General features: G+C 46.2%; 1 protein-coding gene across 1 annotated transcript in view; it reads right to left on the reverse strand.

Moving 5' to 3' along the window:
* Positions 1–20,688, reverse strand: part of LOC308318850 (transcription initiation factor TFIID subunit 4) — a 118,696-nt gene that overhangs the window by 30,688 nt on the left and 67,320 nt on the right. The window contains exon 13 of the mRNA XM_080768523.1: positions 9,637–9,759. Within this exon, the coding sequence (XP_080624649.1) occupies positions 9,637–9,759 (123 nt within the window). The remainder of the gene's footprint in view (positions 1–9,636; positions 9,760–20,688) is intronic.

Consider the following 20,688-nt stretch of genomic DNA (forward strand, 5'->3'; position numbering starts at 1 on the left):
CTACATTAAAGAGGTTATTTTAATTAGTGATCGCTCGCGTGCACCCAACATAGCCCCACTAGTTAGAAAATCCACAGCACATCCCTGGCTCACCACCCAATGTGGATCGTGCAGGATTTTGCAGTGTGTACAGTTTGCATTTTGAACGAGACGGAGTCGATAAAAATCTTCTGTTAGGGAGAAGAAAGAAGAAAATAACATATTTGAAATGTTTATGTTAATGTTGCCTCCCTCATTGCCCACATTACTCAAGTCGTCCATAACATGGTAACCACATGACTCTCTGCATGGGGAAGGTGAAAGGTTGTCAGGGAGCGTTGCGGTGCGGCTCCAACAGCACATGGAGCTGAGCCAAGGAGGAGCCCCCAGAACGTCCTCCACCACACCCATCTCCTTAGTGTCCCTCCTTGCTCTAACCGGGCAACCGCCAGCAGACGCCAGAGTCAAAATAACACTACGATCTTCTTGACACTTACGCAACCGATAGCGGCCTCTTGGTACCCTCTTTAATCATGTTTCTGTAATATGTAGAAATAGACCCACTCTGCAGCCGTCATGTTTGGTTTACTGGCCTTGCCATCTAGTTTTCTTTGAGCGGTGCTTTAATAACCGCTCCAATAAACATGTCCCTATGTATGTGTGTCTGTCCCTATGTATGTGTGTCTGTCCGTGTCCGTGTATGTCCGTTTGAGTACGGCAATACCGCTGGGTGAAATAAAGTGGTACTGTTGAGCAGCCATAAAGGGCTACAGTACAGCTGCTTCACACTGACCACTATAACTATAACAATAGCACAGTACACAGTACAGTACAGTACAGTACAGTACAGTACAGTACAGTACAGTACAGTACAGTACAGTACAGTACAGTACAGTACAGTACAGTACAGTACAGTACAGTACAGTACACGCATGCACGCACGCACGCGCACACACACACACACACACACACAACCGCTGACAAGGTACGAGATGGACACCGGTATACAGACAAAAAGCGTTCTGCAAAAAAAAAAAAAAGAGGAAAATCTAGGTGGGGTGGATGGGGGCGTGGCAAAGGAATTAAATCCCCCGCAAAATTTAATCATTTTTATTAAAAATGTTTTAAATAACCTATTAAATCAATTAGGTTGATTAACCGTTGCACCCCAGAAGAATGTACATTCAGCCGGTAGACTATACTTAGACTCGAGCCATGGCTTCATACAGTAGACAGTACAGAGGAACTAAGGCATGGAGGAGTGATGAGTGCTGGGTACTGGAGCAGGGGGAGAGGGTGGATCACTGTCCCTCTGCTGGGTACTGGAGCAGGGGGAGAGGGTGGATCACTGTCCCCCTGCTGGGTACTGGAGCAGGGGGAGAGGGTGGATCACTGTCCCTCTGCTGGGTACTGGAGCAGGGGGAGAGGGTGGATCACTGTCCCCCTGCTGGGTACTGGAGCAGGGGGAGAGGGTGGATCACTGTCCCTCTGCTGGGTACTGGAACAGGGGGAGAGGGTGGATCACTGTCCCCCTGCTGGGTACTGGAGCAGGGGGAGAGGGTGGATCACTGTCCCCCTGCTGGGTACTGGAGCAGGGGGAGAGGGTGGATCACTGTCCCTCTGCTGGGTACTGGAGCAGGGGGAGAGGGTGGATCACTGTCCCTCTGCTGGGCAGGGGGAGAGGGTGGATCACTGTCCCCCTGCTGGGTACTGGAGCAGGGGGAGAGGGTGGATCACTGTCCCTCTGCTGGGTACTGGAGCAGGGGGAGAGGGTGGATCACACCAAACACCCCATTATTGCGAACGCAGTGAGCACTTACTATGAGACCTAGCAGATCATGTCTGTCTGTCCGTGTGTCCGTGTGTCCGTGTGTCTGTCCCGCTATCCAAATATGGAGTGTGTTGCATCAGCAATCACTCAGCTCCATATATGGGCACAAAAGGGGCCAGGTCCACTCAGCTCCATATATGGGCACAAAAGGGGCCAGGTCCACTCAGCTCCATATATGGGCACAAAAGGGGCCAGGTCCACAGCCGGACAGACACACAGACAGACAGACAGACAGACATGATCTGCAGGGTCTCAGCTGCGTTCGCTTCCCGCGTTTGCGCGTCTTACTGGTTATGACCAGACGCTCATCACGTGTAGTGCTGTCAGTCACTCACAATGTGACGCATCGTGAGCTTATATATAGATCCGCATTTTTATACATTTGAAATGGGACATTCTGTATAATGAGTACTTTATACTTTTGGTACTGTAAGTACATTTTGATGCCAATACTTATACTTGCCAATTCTTGATCAAGTACATTTTGAATTCCAGACTTTTACTTGCAACGGAGTATTTCTATATTGCAGTATTGATACTTTTACTTAAGTAATGAATTTGAGTACTTTTTTCACCACTGATGGGAGAAGAGGATAGGACGAGGAGGAGGAGAGTCCCACGCCGTGCTCTCTCTCCCACCAGACAGTCGGCCGCTGTCCTTAACCAAACAGCCCGCCCGGTCCTCCTCTCTCTCCAACCCCCTCTCCTCTCCTCTCCTCCCCGATGCCCTCCAGCTCCGGAACACCCCCCCGCCCACACCCCCCACACTTTGCTCGCCCGCCAACTTCCTGTTTGTCTGGCTGAAGACCTGGCCGTTTAACTCCCAGGCTTCTCGCGCGGCGGCATTGGAGAGGGAGGGGAGGAGAAGGAGGAGGAGGGCCAGGAGAAGACAAGGAGAGAGAAAAGGAGAAGTACAAGGGTGAGGAGGAGGAGGAGGAGGAGGAGGGAGGTTGGTGTTGGGGTGAGAGAGAGAGAGAGAGAGAGAGAGAGAGAGAGAGAGAGAGAGAGAGAGAGAGCGAGAGAGAGAAACAGAGAGAGAAACTGCACACTCCCCGAGTTGGGATTGATTTACTTCATTAACCGAGATTACAAGTTTAACTTACAAACCAGAGGTCAAAATTTCTCATTAACAAGGGGACCGTGGAGGACCGGGGGGCTTGGAGACCACTCTTATTACTGACTACACATTTCAATCTGTCTTTGATGTTCCATGTCTACCCCAACCCCACCCCTCACTTTTCTCTCTCTCTCTCTCTTTCTTTCTTTCACTCTCTCTCTCTCTCTCTCTCTCTCTTTCTCTCTTCTTCTCCCCTCTCCTATTTTTTTGGCAGCGAGGTTGATTTTAATTGTAGCTATAGAACAGAGCATAGTTTGCCTCTAAGCCAGCCTCCACATCTGTAGCGAGTGGAGCTTTAGTGATATTGGGTGCAGTCCATAGCCCCGGGCTAATTTTAATGGTCCCCCCCCCCCCCTCCTCTCACCCCCCTCCCCCCCACCCCGTCCTTTTCATTGGAGCCTTGGATTGTTTTCCACGTGATTCCTGTTAATTTAGCTGGAGGAAAGGGCATCAGTTTTCCTTGTGTTCCCCCCCTCTCTCACTCTCTCACACACACACACACACACACACACACACACACACACACACACACACACACACACACACACACACACACACACACACACACACACACACACACACACACACACACACACACACACACACACACACACACACACACTCTCTCTCTCTCTCTCTCTCTCTCTCTCGCCCTCTCTCCATGCCTCTCATTCTATTTCCTCACTCCTTCTTTCTGATCTACTGCCTCAAAGAAAGAAGGTGAAATGAATTCAAGTGGAAAAAATAGACTGCACTACACTATTAAATCTCACCTCTGTTTCTTTTCTGTCTGTATCTCTGTCTGTTTCTCTCCATCCCTTCTTCTGCCCCCGTGCCGTTGTTGCAGTCTGTTCCAGGCAGATAGGACGGGCTGTACAAACCCGGGCAATTTAGCTGCTATTGTTGTTTTTACGTCAACAAACAAGGGGGCCTTCCTTTGATGTGATAAATGGCCCAAGCGGTAAGGATGATAACTCTCTCCGCTCGTAAATGTGTCAAGGATGTTTTCAGAGCTATGAGCATGTTTAACACTGCAGGACGCTCCATCAGCGCCGGGGTGCTTTTTTACATCGCATAGCTATGGCTAACCTCACATGTCCTGAAGTGCTCTCTCTGTCTCTCTCTGTGTATGTGTCTCTCTCTCTCTCTCTCTCTCTCTCTCTCACACACACGCACACTTTGCGCGACACATTCACTCGCAAGCAACATTCACTTGCAAGACATTCCAAAAAGAACAGGTTTTGAACATTTTGTTATTTTCCGAAAGCAACACTGCCATGCAACAAAGTATAATAAATAGGCTTAACGCTGGAAGAGATGCTACACTTAATTTCTGTCTATTATAAGAACAGTTCACACTCACATGAACTGTGAGACAGCTTGGGTAGCTGTCACATGCAGGGAGTAAAGCCTGCGTTATACTTGGTTGTTTTATTTACCGCAGCAGCACCATGGTCTCTGACAAACAGACGCGCTTCGGCTACTCAGGCCTTCATCAGCGTTCACTCAATGTCCCACTTTGTCCTGCTTGCTGGATCGTCAGAAAGTCAGTTCCAAATTAAGAATATCTCCAGTAGCACTGAAGCTTTGCTCAACACACCTTTTGCTGTACAAAGCACTTACTGTAATAAGTATAGGAGATTGTACTATAGTAGCCTATACTGTCTCTCTCAGTAATAGCATGGTCTCATCAAAACCAGCGAAACATTGGCAACTGAGTGTTTTTTATACTCATAACAAGATATGAGATGAGATGAGATGAGATGTACTTTATTATCTCCGCAGGGAAATTGAAACGTTACAGCAGCATAATGTAAAATGTAAAAATAAACTACAGACAGACAGAAAACACATTGGACACAACTGGACAAAATCACAAGACCAAAGACTTCAGACACAGACAGGACCAAGCATTGGGGGGGAAGTTCTTATGTGTTGTATAGTCTGATGGTGGTTGGCAGGAAGGAGAGTCTACACTGCTCTGTGTTCATTCTATAGTCTGATGGCGGTTGGCAGGAAGGAGAGTCTATACCGCTCTGTGTTCATTCTATAGTCTGATGGAGGTTGGCAGGAAGAAGAGTCTATACCACTCTGTGTTCATTCTATAGTCTGATGGCGGTTGGCAGGAAGGAGAGTCTATACTGCTCTGTGTTCATTCTCGGAGGGAAGGTGCACCTACGACTAAAGGTGCTCACTCTGTCCTGTAAGTCACCATAGAGTGGATGGGAGGGGTTAGCCAGCATGGATATCAGTTTGTCCCTGATTCTCCTCTCTGCGACTGACTGACTGCATAATACACAAGTTGACACCTGAAGGACAAAGGTTTGTGCCATTCTCTTTTCACCCCCTGCTTATCTTCCACATCCCAGCCTTGCTCCTCTCGGCCATTTCTCTAGACAGCTACCCCTTTACCTTGTGCTGCGACCCCCATGTGTGTGACAACAGGGCTACGTTTGGGGGCCATTTCGCCCGTACGATAGTCACACAGCGTTGACCATTTTTCCACGTAGACACATGAACACTATAGCGTCCCTATTCAGGGCATGTCATAGTTGAAAGTCTGCAGGAAATAGCAGATCTACAAGCACACAACGTGTCACAACTTGTATTGTGGCCAAGTACAGATCCCTGGGGAACCCCCGTCAACAAGTATATAAGGCTTGAGGGGTCAGAGGCTTGGTTGAGTGTGTTTGTGTGTATCGCGGGGAGGGGGGGGGGGGTTGTACTGGTACTGTACAGTATTTCGCCTGTACCGTGACTGTGTGGCACCACTGGGACCACAGACAGACCCTACCCTAACCCGTCCAGCCCAGCCAGCCAGCAGACCCATGCCATTGGCTCATTGGAACTAATCCGCCCTGCAGAGGCCTGTAAGAACCCCTTTGTTCCCCTCCTGCAGACCAGAGCAGGCTGGAGACACACACACACACACACACACACACACACACACACACACACACACACACACACACACACACACACACACACCACACACACCACACACACACACACACACACACACACACACACACACACACACACACACACACAGACACTCCAGTCTTCACTGGCTATCAGTTTCACTGCCTGTGGCGCTCCACGACCAGGCGCTGGCCCAAGCCCCGCCCCGCCAAACTACGATCAAATAAAATAAAAGAGAGAGAGAGAGAGAGAGAGAGAGAGAGAGAGAGAGAAATACATGTAACGAAATTGTGTCACCTGCATTCCGTCACGGTCCGAACACGGCGGAAAGTTGGTGGGAAGAGGAGGAGGCAGGGAGGATATTGGAAGGAGGAGGGTTTCAACAGGAGCTCATGCTCTTGCAAGCTCGGTCCGGGGCTATAACGGAGCCGAGGGGAGCTGAACAAGGCCATTATCTGCCTCCTAATTTGAGCTGTGGCGCAGCACTGAAGGGCTGCCTTTGTCTGGGATTAATGCGGAAAGCTCAGGATGCGATGTCAGAGGGAAATAATCATCGGCGGGGGCCCTTCATAACGTCGGGGGCTGCCTCCGCTCCTGGCCAGAGGGGCCCCCCGGCTCATTTCTGTGGAGATGAAATCTATGACAAGCCCCTCAGTGAAGCTGAGAGCAGGCAACAGTCCAGTAACAGCCACAGGCCTCCAGGCATCCTGTGACCCCCTTAGAAAAGTCACATTCACTTTGCTCTGGAGAAGGGAAAGAAGAGCGCCGCGGGCACTTCCAGCCCATGTGAAATGAAGAAATGTGAGGAGGTGAAAACGAAGTGAAAATAAGTTAAGATTCCTCCCTCCTCCTCCTCCTCCTCCCCTCCTGCTTGAGCCCCCCCCAACACGAGGAGGAGAAGGTAGATGGGTGGGGAACGACTTCTCTTCATTATGCCCCTCTAATTAAACGTAGACAGGACATGGAACATGAACAAGCAGATTGGGGAGGGGGGGAGGAAACTGACATATATAACTTATATTCGTGTTTATGTTACAACTGCATCTGGGAACATTTGCAGAGGGACTTGTTTTGAACTGCATGGAAAGGAGAGGGGGGGGGGGGGGTCAGGGGGTGAATGCGCATCAGGGTAAAGCTATAGTGAAAGAGGTTCACACTGCGCTCAAGAGCCAGAAGTAATGCATTTACTTTGTTATTTATCCTTTATGTATTTATTGTATTTTTTATAGCGGTTGTGCATGACCACACTCCTCCACGACGTCTACCGCACCGTTTCATGACCACACTCCTCCACGACGTCTACCGCACCGTTTCATGACCACACTCCTCCACGACGTCTACCGCACCGTTTCACACTCCTCCACAACGTCTACCGCACCATTTCCATGACCACACTCCTCCACGACGTCTACCGCACCGTTTCACACTCCTCCACAACGTCTACCGCACCGTTTCCATGACCACACTCCTCCACGACGTCTACCGCACCGTTTCCACACTCCTCCACGACGTCTACCGCACCGTTTCCACACTCCTCCACGACGTCTACCGCACCGTTTCCACACTCCTCCACGACGTCTACCGCACCGTTTCCACACTCCTCCACGACGTCTACCGCACCGTTTCATGACCACACTCCTCCACGACGTCTACCGCACCGTTTCCACACTCCTCCACGACGTCTACCGCACCGTTTCCACACTCCTCCACGACGTCTACCGCACCGTTTCCACACTCCTCCACGACGTCTACCGCACCGTTTCCACACTCCTCCACGACGTCTACCGCACCGTTTATGACCACACTCCTCCACGACGTCTACCGCACCGTTTCATGACATGTTTGTGGGTGGACAATTGCCAAATGAACAATTGCGATTCAAACTTCAAGGCTTTTTGCTTCTGTTTTTTTTTGTATTTGTCATATTCAGGGAAGAACCTAAAAGATATATTTCAATAGTTCTTTAATAGATTATAAAATAAATCCTCCTCAGCCAACAACACCCTGAGGGGAACTAATGGCGAGCGGGTACGACGGCGTGCGTAGCTTAACGACACCCGCGCTGTAGAAATACGACCCTTTATGTCTCTACTTTAAGGAGCTCTTTTAGAATACCATAACTCAGCTTAATTAACAACAGCTTGGGTAGCTGTCACACAGGAGTAAAGCCTGAGTTATAGTGTGCGGGTGCTGCAAATATAGCCGATCTACAAGTTCTACAAACACTATTTTCGGCGTGTTGTGGGTTTCATACATTTGCTATTTTCAGCACGCTGCGTGTGAGCTTGCAGATTGGCTATTTCTGGCAGTATGCATAATTGGCCCCGCTCTCCCCCATCGGTGTGGGTGTGCGCCTCATGCGTTACAGATATGACATATTTCCTGCCATCTTCCTTGTGTTAGCTCACCTCACTGAGGCTTTTGCAGTGCGGTTTATTAAATAAATGTCTAACACGGAACAGGCTGTCCATGTGGAGGATGTGCAGGAATTCAGCCACACACACAATGGCTTCTTGCAAAAACAAAAAGGGACCTGTGGGCATACTGGGGGGCATTGGACGACCCCGCAAAGCCCTCCTCGGCTCGCCCACCCTGTTCCCTGCCTGAAAGGTTGGCAGGGGAGAGTTCACATGTGCTCATCTTCACCGTCTGACTGTGTGGAAACAGATGAACATCTAAGCATAAGAACAAAAGTTCACAGGGTAGCACACTGTGTCCCCAACACGCACACACACACACTTTCTGTCTCTCTCTCTCTCTCTCGCACGCACGTACGTACGCACAAAACAATTATACAAGCAAGCTGCCTAGGCAACTAATGCACTCAGAGAGATTCTGCACCTGTCCCAAATGCTACTACAGTATATACAGTACAAACAGTAAATGCATATACCTTATTTGACCTTTCACTGTGACCTTGTCATTTGACTGATTTGAACAAATACAGTTGAATCAATAACACACGCCCTGACCGCCAACTCCAGGTTTGACACAATATCCACTACTGAAGTCACATTCCAACACGTGACATTCATCTGATAAAGTGTCAAAATGAATTTATTGCAAAGTCACAGGTTGTGCTTAAATCGGTGATATGCTTACAGTACTTCACACCTCTCCCTAACACAACAGTCAAAAACAATGACGGATTGACTACAATATAGCTTCAAATCTACGCCGATATGGAGGCTTGTGCATTTCAACTACCTGTTGCTATAAGGCTGACCAGACAATCTCTAAACGTCAGTTCTGGAGAAACTACAAATACAGTAAGTGTTCTGCGCACGAGTGGTTGCAGGATTGCCACAAGGATCAATTATTATTAATTAAGAAAAAAAGCTATGATGGTGGAGTGGTCTAAGATACATCTTGTAGTCACTATAGTCAGCATTTTTTATGACACAATTTCAATGCAATTCCCTCCAGGAGATTAAAAAGAAGACAAAGTAAAAGAGACAGGCAAAAATTGAAATGTGAACCCGGTTCTAGTTCAAAATGTTAAAAACAAACACAAAACTGTAAAAAAAAACTGTAGAAAAGGGGGGATTTGGATTAGATAGGAAATGCGAGTCTGAAAAGGTGGGTTTTGAGTGTGGATTTAAAATGTGGCGAGGGTGGGGTAGGAGCTCTGACATGAGCAGGATCTAACCAGGGAAGTGTGAAGAAGTCCGTGTGTGCACGCCCTAAAACAGGGCCTAAAACAGGCCCTAAAACAGGGCCTAAACAGGCCCTAAAACAGGGCCTAAAAACCGCCGGTCGGTTGAAAAGTGCTTAAATGGAGTCTTACCTCGGTCCCTGACGAGGTGCTTCCCGGTGAGTCCATCTTGCGTTTCCTTCGGGGTCCGATGGCGGCGAGCGCTGTGAGGTTGGCGTCTCTCTGTCTCATCTGGGCCAGTTCCTGCTGCTGCATCTGTTGGACAGATAAGAGCAACAGGTCAGCCTAAAGACACATTTTTAAGTAAAAGTACTAAATCCTGTAATGTAGTCTGTGCTCTGTTACAAGTAAAAGTCCGCTCTCCAAGGTTTACTTGAGTAAAAGTACAAAGGTATTGGTATCAAAATGTAATTACAGTACCAAAGTAAAAGTAGTCATCATGCAGAATGTCCCATTTCAAAATGTCAAATGTATAAAAATCTTTTGAAAATAGCCGATCTACAAGCTCAGAATGCGTTGCATCGCGACACATTGTGAGCTTTTAGATCGGCTATATATATATACAGCTAGAATCTTTCCTAGCCACACTGTAACAAAACAACCCTAATATTGTGTCTCTAGAGTAATAACTTACATTTTATAAAGCCTAATCTAACCTTCGTCATATACGATGGTGCTCGCCAAAATATGTTCTTTTCAGTGAATGACACTGTAATGGCAATACAAATTATGCTTTCTGTTTTTTATCTTTTTATTCCAATTCAGCTTTTTGAGTTTCATTCATTTATAAGCTCACACATTGTTATGAATATATCTGTTCTAGTAGAGACAGAAAGCAGGCTGATATAAGGACACTGCATCAGGTCCATTGGATTCCATTTGTATCCTTTGGGGTCAGATGTGTATCCTCTTAGAACGCCGCATTCTGTCCAACTTTCAGACTCCCGTCAGTCTCCCATTAACCTTCTGTGAAATATCTGCCTTTTCTTCCAATAGAACCCTCAGCAACAAAATGGCCGCCTGTTGTCAGACATTAGGCGAGCTGCCGTCAGACGGGGGGGGAAGGGTGCGGCAGTGATTTTTCAGACAGTGTGTGATGTACGGAGGGGGAGGGGGGGGGATGGTGGGCGGCACAGCCTGAGGTAATGTCATGTCTAGCCCGAGGGCAGGAGGAGGGCCAGCATGGCTAGGAGCTGCCCTTTCTGCTAGGCGGACGGATGAGGCCTGGAGGCAACACACTCACAGGGTGTCAGCACCCCCCTGTTATGAGGAACACAGTAACACACACACCACTACGCACACACACACACACACACACACACACACACACACACACACGCACACTTGTACATATGCACGCACACACGCTCGCTCACATTCACACACTCACACACACGCACGCACACACACACACACGCACGCACGCACGCACGCACAAACTCGTGAGCGTGCACATAGAGACACACTCACCCGTGCGTCTGTGTACGTGCGTCTGTGTGCCTATCAATCCCATCCACAGCGTAGCACCAGGAATGCCTGGCCAGCAGCTTGCCTGCATGCCTCAGCCCACCGGGGGGAGAGGGGGGCACACGGGTCGAAGTGAACAGGGACAATCAATGTTGCTCTTTCATGTCTTTCATGTTCTTTTATGTTATCTCTCAGCATGCGTTCGTTCGCCAGGCCGCTCCTCTGTTTGTGTATGTGTGAAACATGTACGCATTATTGTTGTGAGATCAGGAGATGTGTGTGTATGTGAGTGTGTGAAATCTGTTGTTTTCAGACGATTGACTTCCATGCATAAGCACTGAAGACGCACTGAAAATAGCCTTGTGACTCGTAGCACTATATACAGTATCTTCAGTGTGCGAGACCGGCCGCGCAACCAAGTATAAATCATGCGAGGTTGCCTTGGTGTATGAACTCTGCCATCTGAAATGTGCATGCAATTAGAAGAAAAAAAACTAACCCCCTGTGGCGAGGTGTGCCATTCAAGGTGTTGCCACTCCACGATAACGTCCGTAATATAACAACATGAACGGACGGCGGAAATGGCTGCAGACACGAAGCAAGAAAACGACCTGAGAAATAGGCATATAACGCCATTTGTGGGGTTTTGTCGAGGGTGTCGAATCTGTCGATCAACTCAATTCAATTTCAATTCAAAGGGCTTTGTTGGCATGAGAAAACATACGTTTACATTGCCAAAGCAGAAAGAACAATACAATAATACAATCAAAACAAAAATTATGTACATTTGAAGATCAGAATCTTCAATAGATCAAATTCTATGTACCAAGGTCACTCGATGCAGGTATAGTGCAGGAATATACACAATGATTAGTCTTTAGGGTGGTTGTGTTCCGTTTTATATCCTTCTCCTATCACGTTTGATATCCTTCTCCTATCCCTCACGAATCTTGCTGCTGTGTTTGCACATTGTTGTACTTCGCCCAGCAGATATGGGAGTTTTTTGTCATTGGTCATGTTTTCAAAATCTCTGTGTGTGGTTGTAATCTGTGGGAAGTATGTGTCTCTGATGTCTTGGTACAATGGACAGATGGTTAGGAAGTGTAGCTCGGTTTCCACTTCATTTTGTGTGCAGTGGGTGCATAGTCTGTCTTCTCTCTGGATACAGGTCTGCCTATGACGGCCTTTCTCGATCGCAAGACTGTGCTCACTGAGTCTGTGTAGGGTCTCGGTTTGGTGTTTATCCCATTTTTCAAGGTCATGGTTTGCTTATGGTCCCCAGATCTCACAACCATAGAGGGAAATTGGTTCTATCACAGAGTCCAGTATTTTAAGCCAGGTTTTAATTATGATGTCTATTTTGATAGCATAGAATGCCCTTCTTGCCTTGTCTCTCGGGTCCTTTACAGCTTGGTTGTAGTTCCCTGTGCTGCTGATGTTTAGGCCAAGGTAGGTATAGTTTTTAGTTTGTTCTACTGGGATTGTATTTAGGAAAAATGTATGGTTTTGGCGGCTGGATCTTTTTTGAAATATCATGATTTTAGTCTTAGTTAGGTTCACTGTTGGGGCCCATGTCTGAGAGAATTTGTGTAGGAGATCAAGTTGCTGCTGTAGTCCTTCTTTGGTTGGAAACAGCAGCAGCAGGTCATCTGCGAAAAGTAAGCATTTGATTTCTGTGTTTGCCAAGGGGATGCCTGGAGCTGTAGACTGTTTTTTCTAATTCGTTTTAGCTAATTCGTTTATATATATATGTTGAAGAGTGTTGGACTCAGGCTGCATCCCTGTCTAACTCCTCAGCTTTGGGGGAAAAAGTCTGTGTGCTTTTCTCCTATTTTAACTGCGCATTTGTTGTTAGTGTACATTGATTTTATGATGTCATAGGTTTCCCCCCCAATGCCACTTTCCGACAGTTTGTACATCAGACCCTCATGCCAAATTGAATCGAATGCTTTTTTGAAGTCGACAAAGCAGGATAATAATTTTCTTTTGTTTTTGTTTATTTGGTTGTCAATTAGGGTGTTGAGAGTGCAAATGTGGTCTGTTGTGCGATATTTTGGTAGAAAGCCAATTTGCCAATTTGCTCAGGACATTGCTTTCTGTGAGGAAATTAAGAATTCACACACACACACACACACACACACACACACACATGCACGCGCACGCACGTGCACGCTCATGGGTAAACACACACGCTCATGTGGGTGCGAATAAATATAAAGAATTGTACATGATGTCTTTGACTCTCTTTGACGGGTCAGAACTAAGTGGGTAAAGGAAAAAAATAGAACAGCTAGAGTCCGGTACTCTTACGTTTGGGTAAATGTGCATCTCTGTATTGCATTACTATAATACAGCCTTTGAAACCAACCATGTTGTCACAATATTAGGATATCCAAAATCCCACACAATATCTAGGCTTCTATCGCAATATCGATACAGTAGTATATCAATACAATACCCAGCCCTGGAGGAGACTGAAAAACAGATGGGGGGAGAGCAGGGGTAGAGAGAGAGAGAGAGAGAGAGAGAGAGAGAGAGAGAGAGAGAGAGAGAGAGAGAGAGAGAGAGAGAGAGAGAGAGAGAGAGAGAGAGAGGCGATGAGAGATAGGTCCGCTATCTCACTGATGGCACCAGGATGCCGGCATCTCTGCCTGGCAGTTGGCACCAGGCATGGGCTCCCAGTTGCCCGCAGCAACTGCCTGCATTTTCAGATTTATGACTGTATGATAAATGCAGACCTCATTTCACCATCTGCAACCCTGCAGTCTGCGCTGCGCTTCCCGTCACCGAAGAGGGCCCGACGCGACGCTGAGAGACGGATTCGTGATCCCAATCTGGTGCCATGTCTGCTGCTGCAGCCCACCTTTAAATGACGGCCGTTCATTGGCTGGGGCAGGATTGGAATCTCTCGTCGTTTGGATCAGTGATATCTTAACCCTTTGGAATTTCAAAGTTTGATATGCATGATGATTTGATTATTTTTCTTTTTCTTTTCATCTCCGGGACCCACAATCTCTGCAGTAAAAATCCTCTTTCAATGCAACTCTGAGTGTACAAATGGAACCAATGACGGTACCCGTATGGGAAACCAGAGAATTGTAATCTGTGGATATTTTAGTTTAGTGTTTTGATTTTATTTAATGAAATATCCCATCTAATGATTTTGGGGGGGGGGGGTAAACGAGGAAAAAAATAATAAAGAACTTCTTCATCAACAAATAAAAATGAAACAAGGTTAGAGATGGCATTATCAATATTATGGTCTTGTCTCTGACAATACGCCTCATATCTGGTATTACTGCTTTGAAATTTGTTATTGTTTCAGTGTCTTTTTTTTTACCCCGTGGCTCTGCAGGAGTCTATCCGTCTATAAGAGGGTTGGTCTGTCTGTTCCAGAGTCTGTCTGTAATCTCTTCAACCAATCAGTGCCAAATGTGTTGTTACAATGCCAGCAGGCCATTCAGTAGACACAAACATAAATGTAAAAACTAGGGATGCACCGAAAGGGAAATTATTGGCCGAAACCGAATACCGAATATAGGAAACAGTTGGCCGAAAATCGAACACTGAATATCCGAATATGATTAATTGCGAACGCAATGAGCACATACTATGAGACCTAGCAGATCATTGCGAACGCAATGAGCACTTACTATGAGACCTAGCAGATCATGTCTGTCTGTCCGTGTGTCTGTCCCGCTATCCAAATATGGAGTGTGTTGCATCAGCAATCACTCAGCTCCATATATGGGCACAAAAGGGGCCAGGTCCACTCAGCTCCATATATGGGCACAAAAGGGGCCAGGTCCACTCAGCTCCATATATGGGCACAAAAGGGGCCAGGTCCACATATACAGTAACAGCGGGACAGACACACAGACAGACAGACAGACAGACAGACAGACATGATCTGCAGGTTCTCAGCTGTGTTCGCTTCCCGCGTTTGCGCGTCTTACTGGTGTCTGTCTGTGTCTGTCTGTGTGTCTGTCCCGCTGTTACCCAAATATGGAGTGTGTTGCAAACAAATCACTCAGCTCCATATATGGCCACAAAAGGGGCCAACTTTAAAAAAAATTACTTTAAAAAAATATCTTAAAAAAACCCAAATATGTACAAGCTGCGTTCACTTCCCGCGTTTGCGCGTCTTACTTGTATTATATATCTTTTTTCCTAACATTGTTGTCATGGCCGGACCTTAAAGCTACCTGATTTATGGCAAAAGACATGATTATGGCAAAACTTTACTTAAATAATAATCACTATTATGGGTCCATAATACATTTATTCAGCACTTTTGAATGCATTAATTGCATACACTATTATGTGATAAATGCATTTTCGGCCATTTTCTGACGAATATTTTCTGTGGCCGAATATTCGGTGCATCCCTAGTAAAAACAGTATTATGTTCACTGAGCAAGAATGCTTGCTATTGTCTGTTGAATACCTCATGAATGCCTCATGTCCATACAGTTACCCACATTCACACCCATGGCAGCTTGTCCAGTACAAAGACACCAAGTATTCACTTGAGCACTACTATACTTTGCCGTATGACAAATGTCAAAAATTGCGATGCATTGTGAGCTTGTAGATCTGCTATTTTAGTACTGTGTAGATACTTGTGTGTGTGTGTGTGTGTGTGTGTGTTTTTCATCAGAACAAAGACCAGGTGTGGATAGCTGGCGTCAAGGACATTTTGACACAAATCCACACGGTAGCTCCAGTGGGGATGGAATCGTTACAGATGCGAGTCTCTAATCACATGGTCGTCCTATCAACAGTGGACTATAGAATGATCTGAGTCTCTAATCACATGGTCGTCCTATCAACAGTGGACTATAGAATGATCTGAGTCTCTAATCACATGGTCGTCCTATCAACAGTGGCCTACTAGAATGATCTGAGTCTCTAATCACATGGTCGTCCTATCAACAGTGGCCTACTAGAATGATCTGAGTCTCTAATCACATGGTCGTCCTATCAACAGTGGCCTACTAGAATGATCTTCAGACCGCTGGAAACAGGAGGATTGTAACAGACCTGAAAAGCAGCCCAGTTGGGAAGAATCCATGTGGATTCTGTCCAGCTAACTGATCAATGTGCAGTAAATATCAGCTGCTGCCTTACAGTTGCTTAAATACAGGTGGTTCCAGTCTGTCTTTTATGCCCTTTCGAAGCAGGGAATTATTCACCTACAGTAAACCCTAACCCTAAAAGAAATACAGATAACCCCCAAAATAAAATACAAATATAAGATCCTGACACCGACTCTATTATTTGCGTACTGACTAAATAACTAAATAACCCTAACTGTAAAAAAAATAAAATTCTATATGAACAAAGACAATGTGTATGAGGAGTCAAGTTGGACGATCAGGACACTATTGATTGATTTGCTCGACTATTACCCTGTTCTTGAATCATTTTCAGCCCTCCAGCTACGCCAGTGAAAACCCTTCAAGTCCCCGGACACATTAAGAAACGAGTCCGTCTTTTCCACCACATGGACAAAAGAACAGCATGTTCGCTCATGATGCAAACCCGTCTGAAATATGGAAAGGCCGACAGAGCAATGACTTCAACTTGAGGAAGGAACGAGGGAAAGATCTCCAGGAGCAGCGATGGCCGCCATATACCGTAGTCTATTTCTGCTCTCTCTCTAACAAAGGCTCCTTCCCCCCATTCCTCTCCTCTCCTCATGCACCCCAGCCTGAGGGGCTCCTCGCGGCCCCCCAGACGCTTACAGACAGATGTCCTTGCTGGAGCAGAACATGCTCTGCATGACGTCACTGGAGGGGCCGTGGAAGAGATGGCGTTTGGCTTTCTGCCTCAAAAAAGAAAGAAGATAAAAAAGACCCGGGCCACATGAAGCCAGGCTGGGAGAGTTTTTGTGTATCTGCCTCGTCTAGGGTTGGGATCCTTTAGGATGTTAGCGGTTCCGGTTCCTTAACTAAAATACACTAAATCGCGGCGACTTGGCGAGTTCTCCGGATACCGAACACTGGCCTCTAGACTTAAGCCTAGTGTTCTTACTACACGTCACAAGGTGCCGTGGACGCGACTTGAGTTGTGAGTTCAGTAGATCAGCTATTCTTGGTGCACAGCGGAGCATAAATGAAGCACTGGAACACTTAAGCGGTCTGGATTTACCCCCAAGGATGTGGCAATATTGTGGTCCGTTCAAAGCACAGGGCCGAGTGCCACGCTCTACTTGAATGAAACGGAATCACAAACCTGAACTTTGCAGTCGTTGTATTTCATCCACCTGACACCCACATGGGCAGCATTGGGTGGAACATCTGCAAGCTGTGTCTCAGGGCTGTTCCTCGTGTGAAAGTGCCTGGTAGATAATTAGCTGGAAGGAGGAGGGAGGCAGCCAATCAGGGCCTCTCTATTCCATCTGCACTCAGCAGACACGCCGAAAGACCCAAGGCGAGTCAAACAATGTTCTGCCCTGACCCGGTGACGTGGGTGGAGCTTACTCATACAACTGCATATTGTTAGATGGGCACTATTATCATATACTGTTTAAGTATGTTAGCAGACATAGCACATAGTGACTCATGGAGCTAACCGATTCTGACATTCCATGTTGATCTGACCTCATCAAACCCTGTACACCCAAGACACACTCCATATATGGCCAGTACATAATTAATTCTATATGTTGTTCTGACCCCCCATGCCAAAGCGTCAGTGCTCGCCCAGCAGTCTGCCGTCACCCAGGCGGATGCCTGCACGCATTTAAGACACAAGGCACACACAGCTTTAAGGCACAAGGGAGTAGTGTACGTGTCCATTCTGAATTCTGAATTCACATACAGTACAGTTTGCACAAAATGAAACTAGTCGCTGGAGTAATAAAAGGTCTTATTATTAAAAACTGGTATTGTTTAGTTCTTAAAACCCATTTTATATTAATATAAAATGGGTTTTAAGAACTAAACGGTCAACACAGATAGGCCTAATTAGGCCTATCTGTGTTTACATGAAAAGGAAATAAGGAAAGCTTAAGAACATGTGCACATTTGCACAAACTGTTACACTCTTGCTTTGAAAGGACTGGTCAGTGAGACTACGAGAAGATCATTGCCTGCATGTAATTATTAGTAAAATGACCTTTTTCCGAAATAATAATCAGCAAAACTAGTCAAGGTTGAAAACAAGAGTGTTAAAAAGAAATAGTTCCATTCATTCAATTTAATTTGTACCCATTATTTTTGTCTTGCTCACTTAAATGTTACGACAAATCTGCTTGCAGTGTTACTTAGAAATGTATGCCGCGTGACCGTATCCGGTTCCCGCTAGGCGAGATCATAGAGTTATATACAGTATAATCAGACAGATCCGGCTACATCCGGCTATTTCCATATCCAGAGATCCAGAGCATGTTTACGTTCATGAAAGGAGAATATTTATGTGTTGCCTGTGTGTCGGGTCGAAACAGGTCGAAACAGGATATATGAGGTTTATACCCGACAGGACACTTTATGGGATTAAAATAAAAAATAGAAAAAGTAGCAGATCAGATGCTACTTTTGATGCTTGTGTGTGATGCTGTAGTATGATCAAGCAGGCCGTTCATTTACGAAGAGCAAACAAACAAAAAAAGTTAAAATATGGAGTTAAGAGGATTCTGCCTGACAACGATATCTAACCCGGTCCATTCTGGCTAGATTTGTAAACTCTCTATGATATTACTCTGTGTGTGTGTGTGTGTGTGTGTGTGTGTGTGTGTGTGTGTGTGTGTGTGTGTGTGTATAGCGCGCGTGCATGCATGCGTGACTGTGCGTGACTGTGTGTGTGTGTGTGTGTGTGTGCGTGTGTGCGTGCGTGCGTGCGTGCATGCATGACTGTGTGCATGTGCGTGTGTGTGTGCGGTGCGCGTGCATGTGTGTGTGACCGTGTGTGTGTGCGTGTGTGTGCCAATGGTACTTGGCTGACTGTGTTTTCTATTTCCTCTAAAGCCTGAGTATGTCAGAAGCCTTTGCAGGGCCATGGACCAATTATTCCGTGCTCTCAGCTCTCCCTGGAGCTAGGGGTCATTATGCGAATGCCACTATCATGACCCCTATGGTTCCTCGTAGTGTGCAACTTATTTGCAAGATATTAAAACCAGTGTAGGACGTGTTGCAAAATGTTCATATAAATTGGATGTGTATAAAAACCCACCTGAAAGCCCATAAGCCACAGAGCTAGTATTATCATTGTGTGTAATAACATTTGTATAAAACATTTTCCAAAAACATAATAGTTTTTTTTTTAACGAAGGGAACTAGGAATTGGTGTTAAGCATATTCCGAAAGGTATTACAGTCGAGTGTCGGCGGGGTGTAAGCCGGTGATCATTAAAAATAATGCTTATCTAAGGGGAAATTTCCGACTTTAAATGTTCTCTCTCGCTTTGTCTCCCTCCGTAGCTAGCGTGCTTTGGCTGTAGCACTCTTCTCTCTCTCTACTCCTCTCTTGTTCACTCTCTCTTTCCCTCTTTTCCTTTAAAAGGGGAGGATTCGCCGCTCGCCACCTGCTATTGATCACGTCAAATTTGCATCCCAGGAAAAGATGTGAACTCAGATATTCACACTCCGAGAGAAGGAGGACGATCTCAATGATTTATTCATTTCCAAATCAAAAAAAGGATAGAAGAGAGAAAGTGAAAGAGAGATAGGAATGGAAGGTAGATGAGAAGGGGTGGGGGGGGATCTTCATAGGGAAGCGGTGACGACTCAACTGCGAGGCTCAGAGTCTGGGCTCCTCTTCTCCTCAATGCCGCCCCCGGGCACATGGTGTGCAAGTCCTCCTAATTAGCAAGGTGAATCATGCTGCCGCTCTCTAATTAGCCAACATGACAATCTAATGGAAACATGCGGACCGCGCTGGCACACTTAGCATCACCCCACAAAGACCCACACTATCACCGACACCATCAACTCTTTATATCCCCAATGAATTCTAAACAAATGACCCAAAAGAAAAAATGAAGAGCAGAGTCGGTTCAAGAGGGCAACGCATGGGAGGGCTCTTTTTTGGGGAAAGGTCAAATTAAGTAAGTAAAGGAAGGGAGGGAGGGAGAAGTTTAGCTGGAGAGGTTTTTCCCTGGCTCTCCCCCTCTCTGTGTGGTGTTTGTTCCCTAATTGAAACGTGTCCTGCCTCCCTCCTGCCTCCCTCTTATCCTAGGCTGAGGGAGGCTGCCACCTCGCCACGAGCGTAGCTCACTCTCTACCCAATTCCCCTGTCGCCATGAGTCCCAAGGAGTGCTCCTGCCGCACAAAAGAAGAAACAAGTGGTCCTACAGGCGTGTTTCAGTGCAGAGACGAGCCACAATCTTCCTCTAAGGCACTTTAAGGGGGAAAAAAAGAGAAAATCATCCTTTTTTGTGTTGTTTTCCTTCTCATTACAGCACTTTGTAATATTAGAAAACACACAGGAACACCAAAGGTATTTTTTCTTTTCTTTTCTTCTTGTAATATGTCTTCGGGAGAAGAAAATAAAGGGAGTGGGGAAAACACTGAAAACAATTGAGACATTGAAAATAGCAACAACAAAGCAACAAATAAAAGGCATTAAGTAGCCTGCACGTTAAGGACCTCCACAACAGATTTGTGATACGTGACGATTACACTGAGAATTTAAAATATCACAGCTGTAACACTTTGTAACAAATGATACTACATCAAACTACTACTTAATAATGTATAATATAATAATAGATAGT

This window comes from Protomyctophum bolini, assembly GCF_963924005.1.
Source record: "Protomyctophum bolini genome assembly, chromosome: 1".
Classification (NCBI taxonomy): domain Eukaryota; kingdom Metazoa; phylum Chordata; class Actinopteri; order Myctophiformes; family Myctophidae; genus Protomyctophum; species Protomyctophum bolini.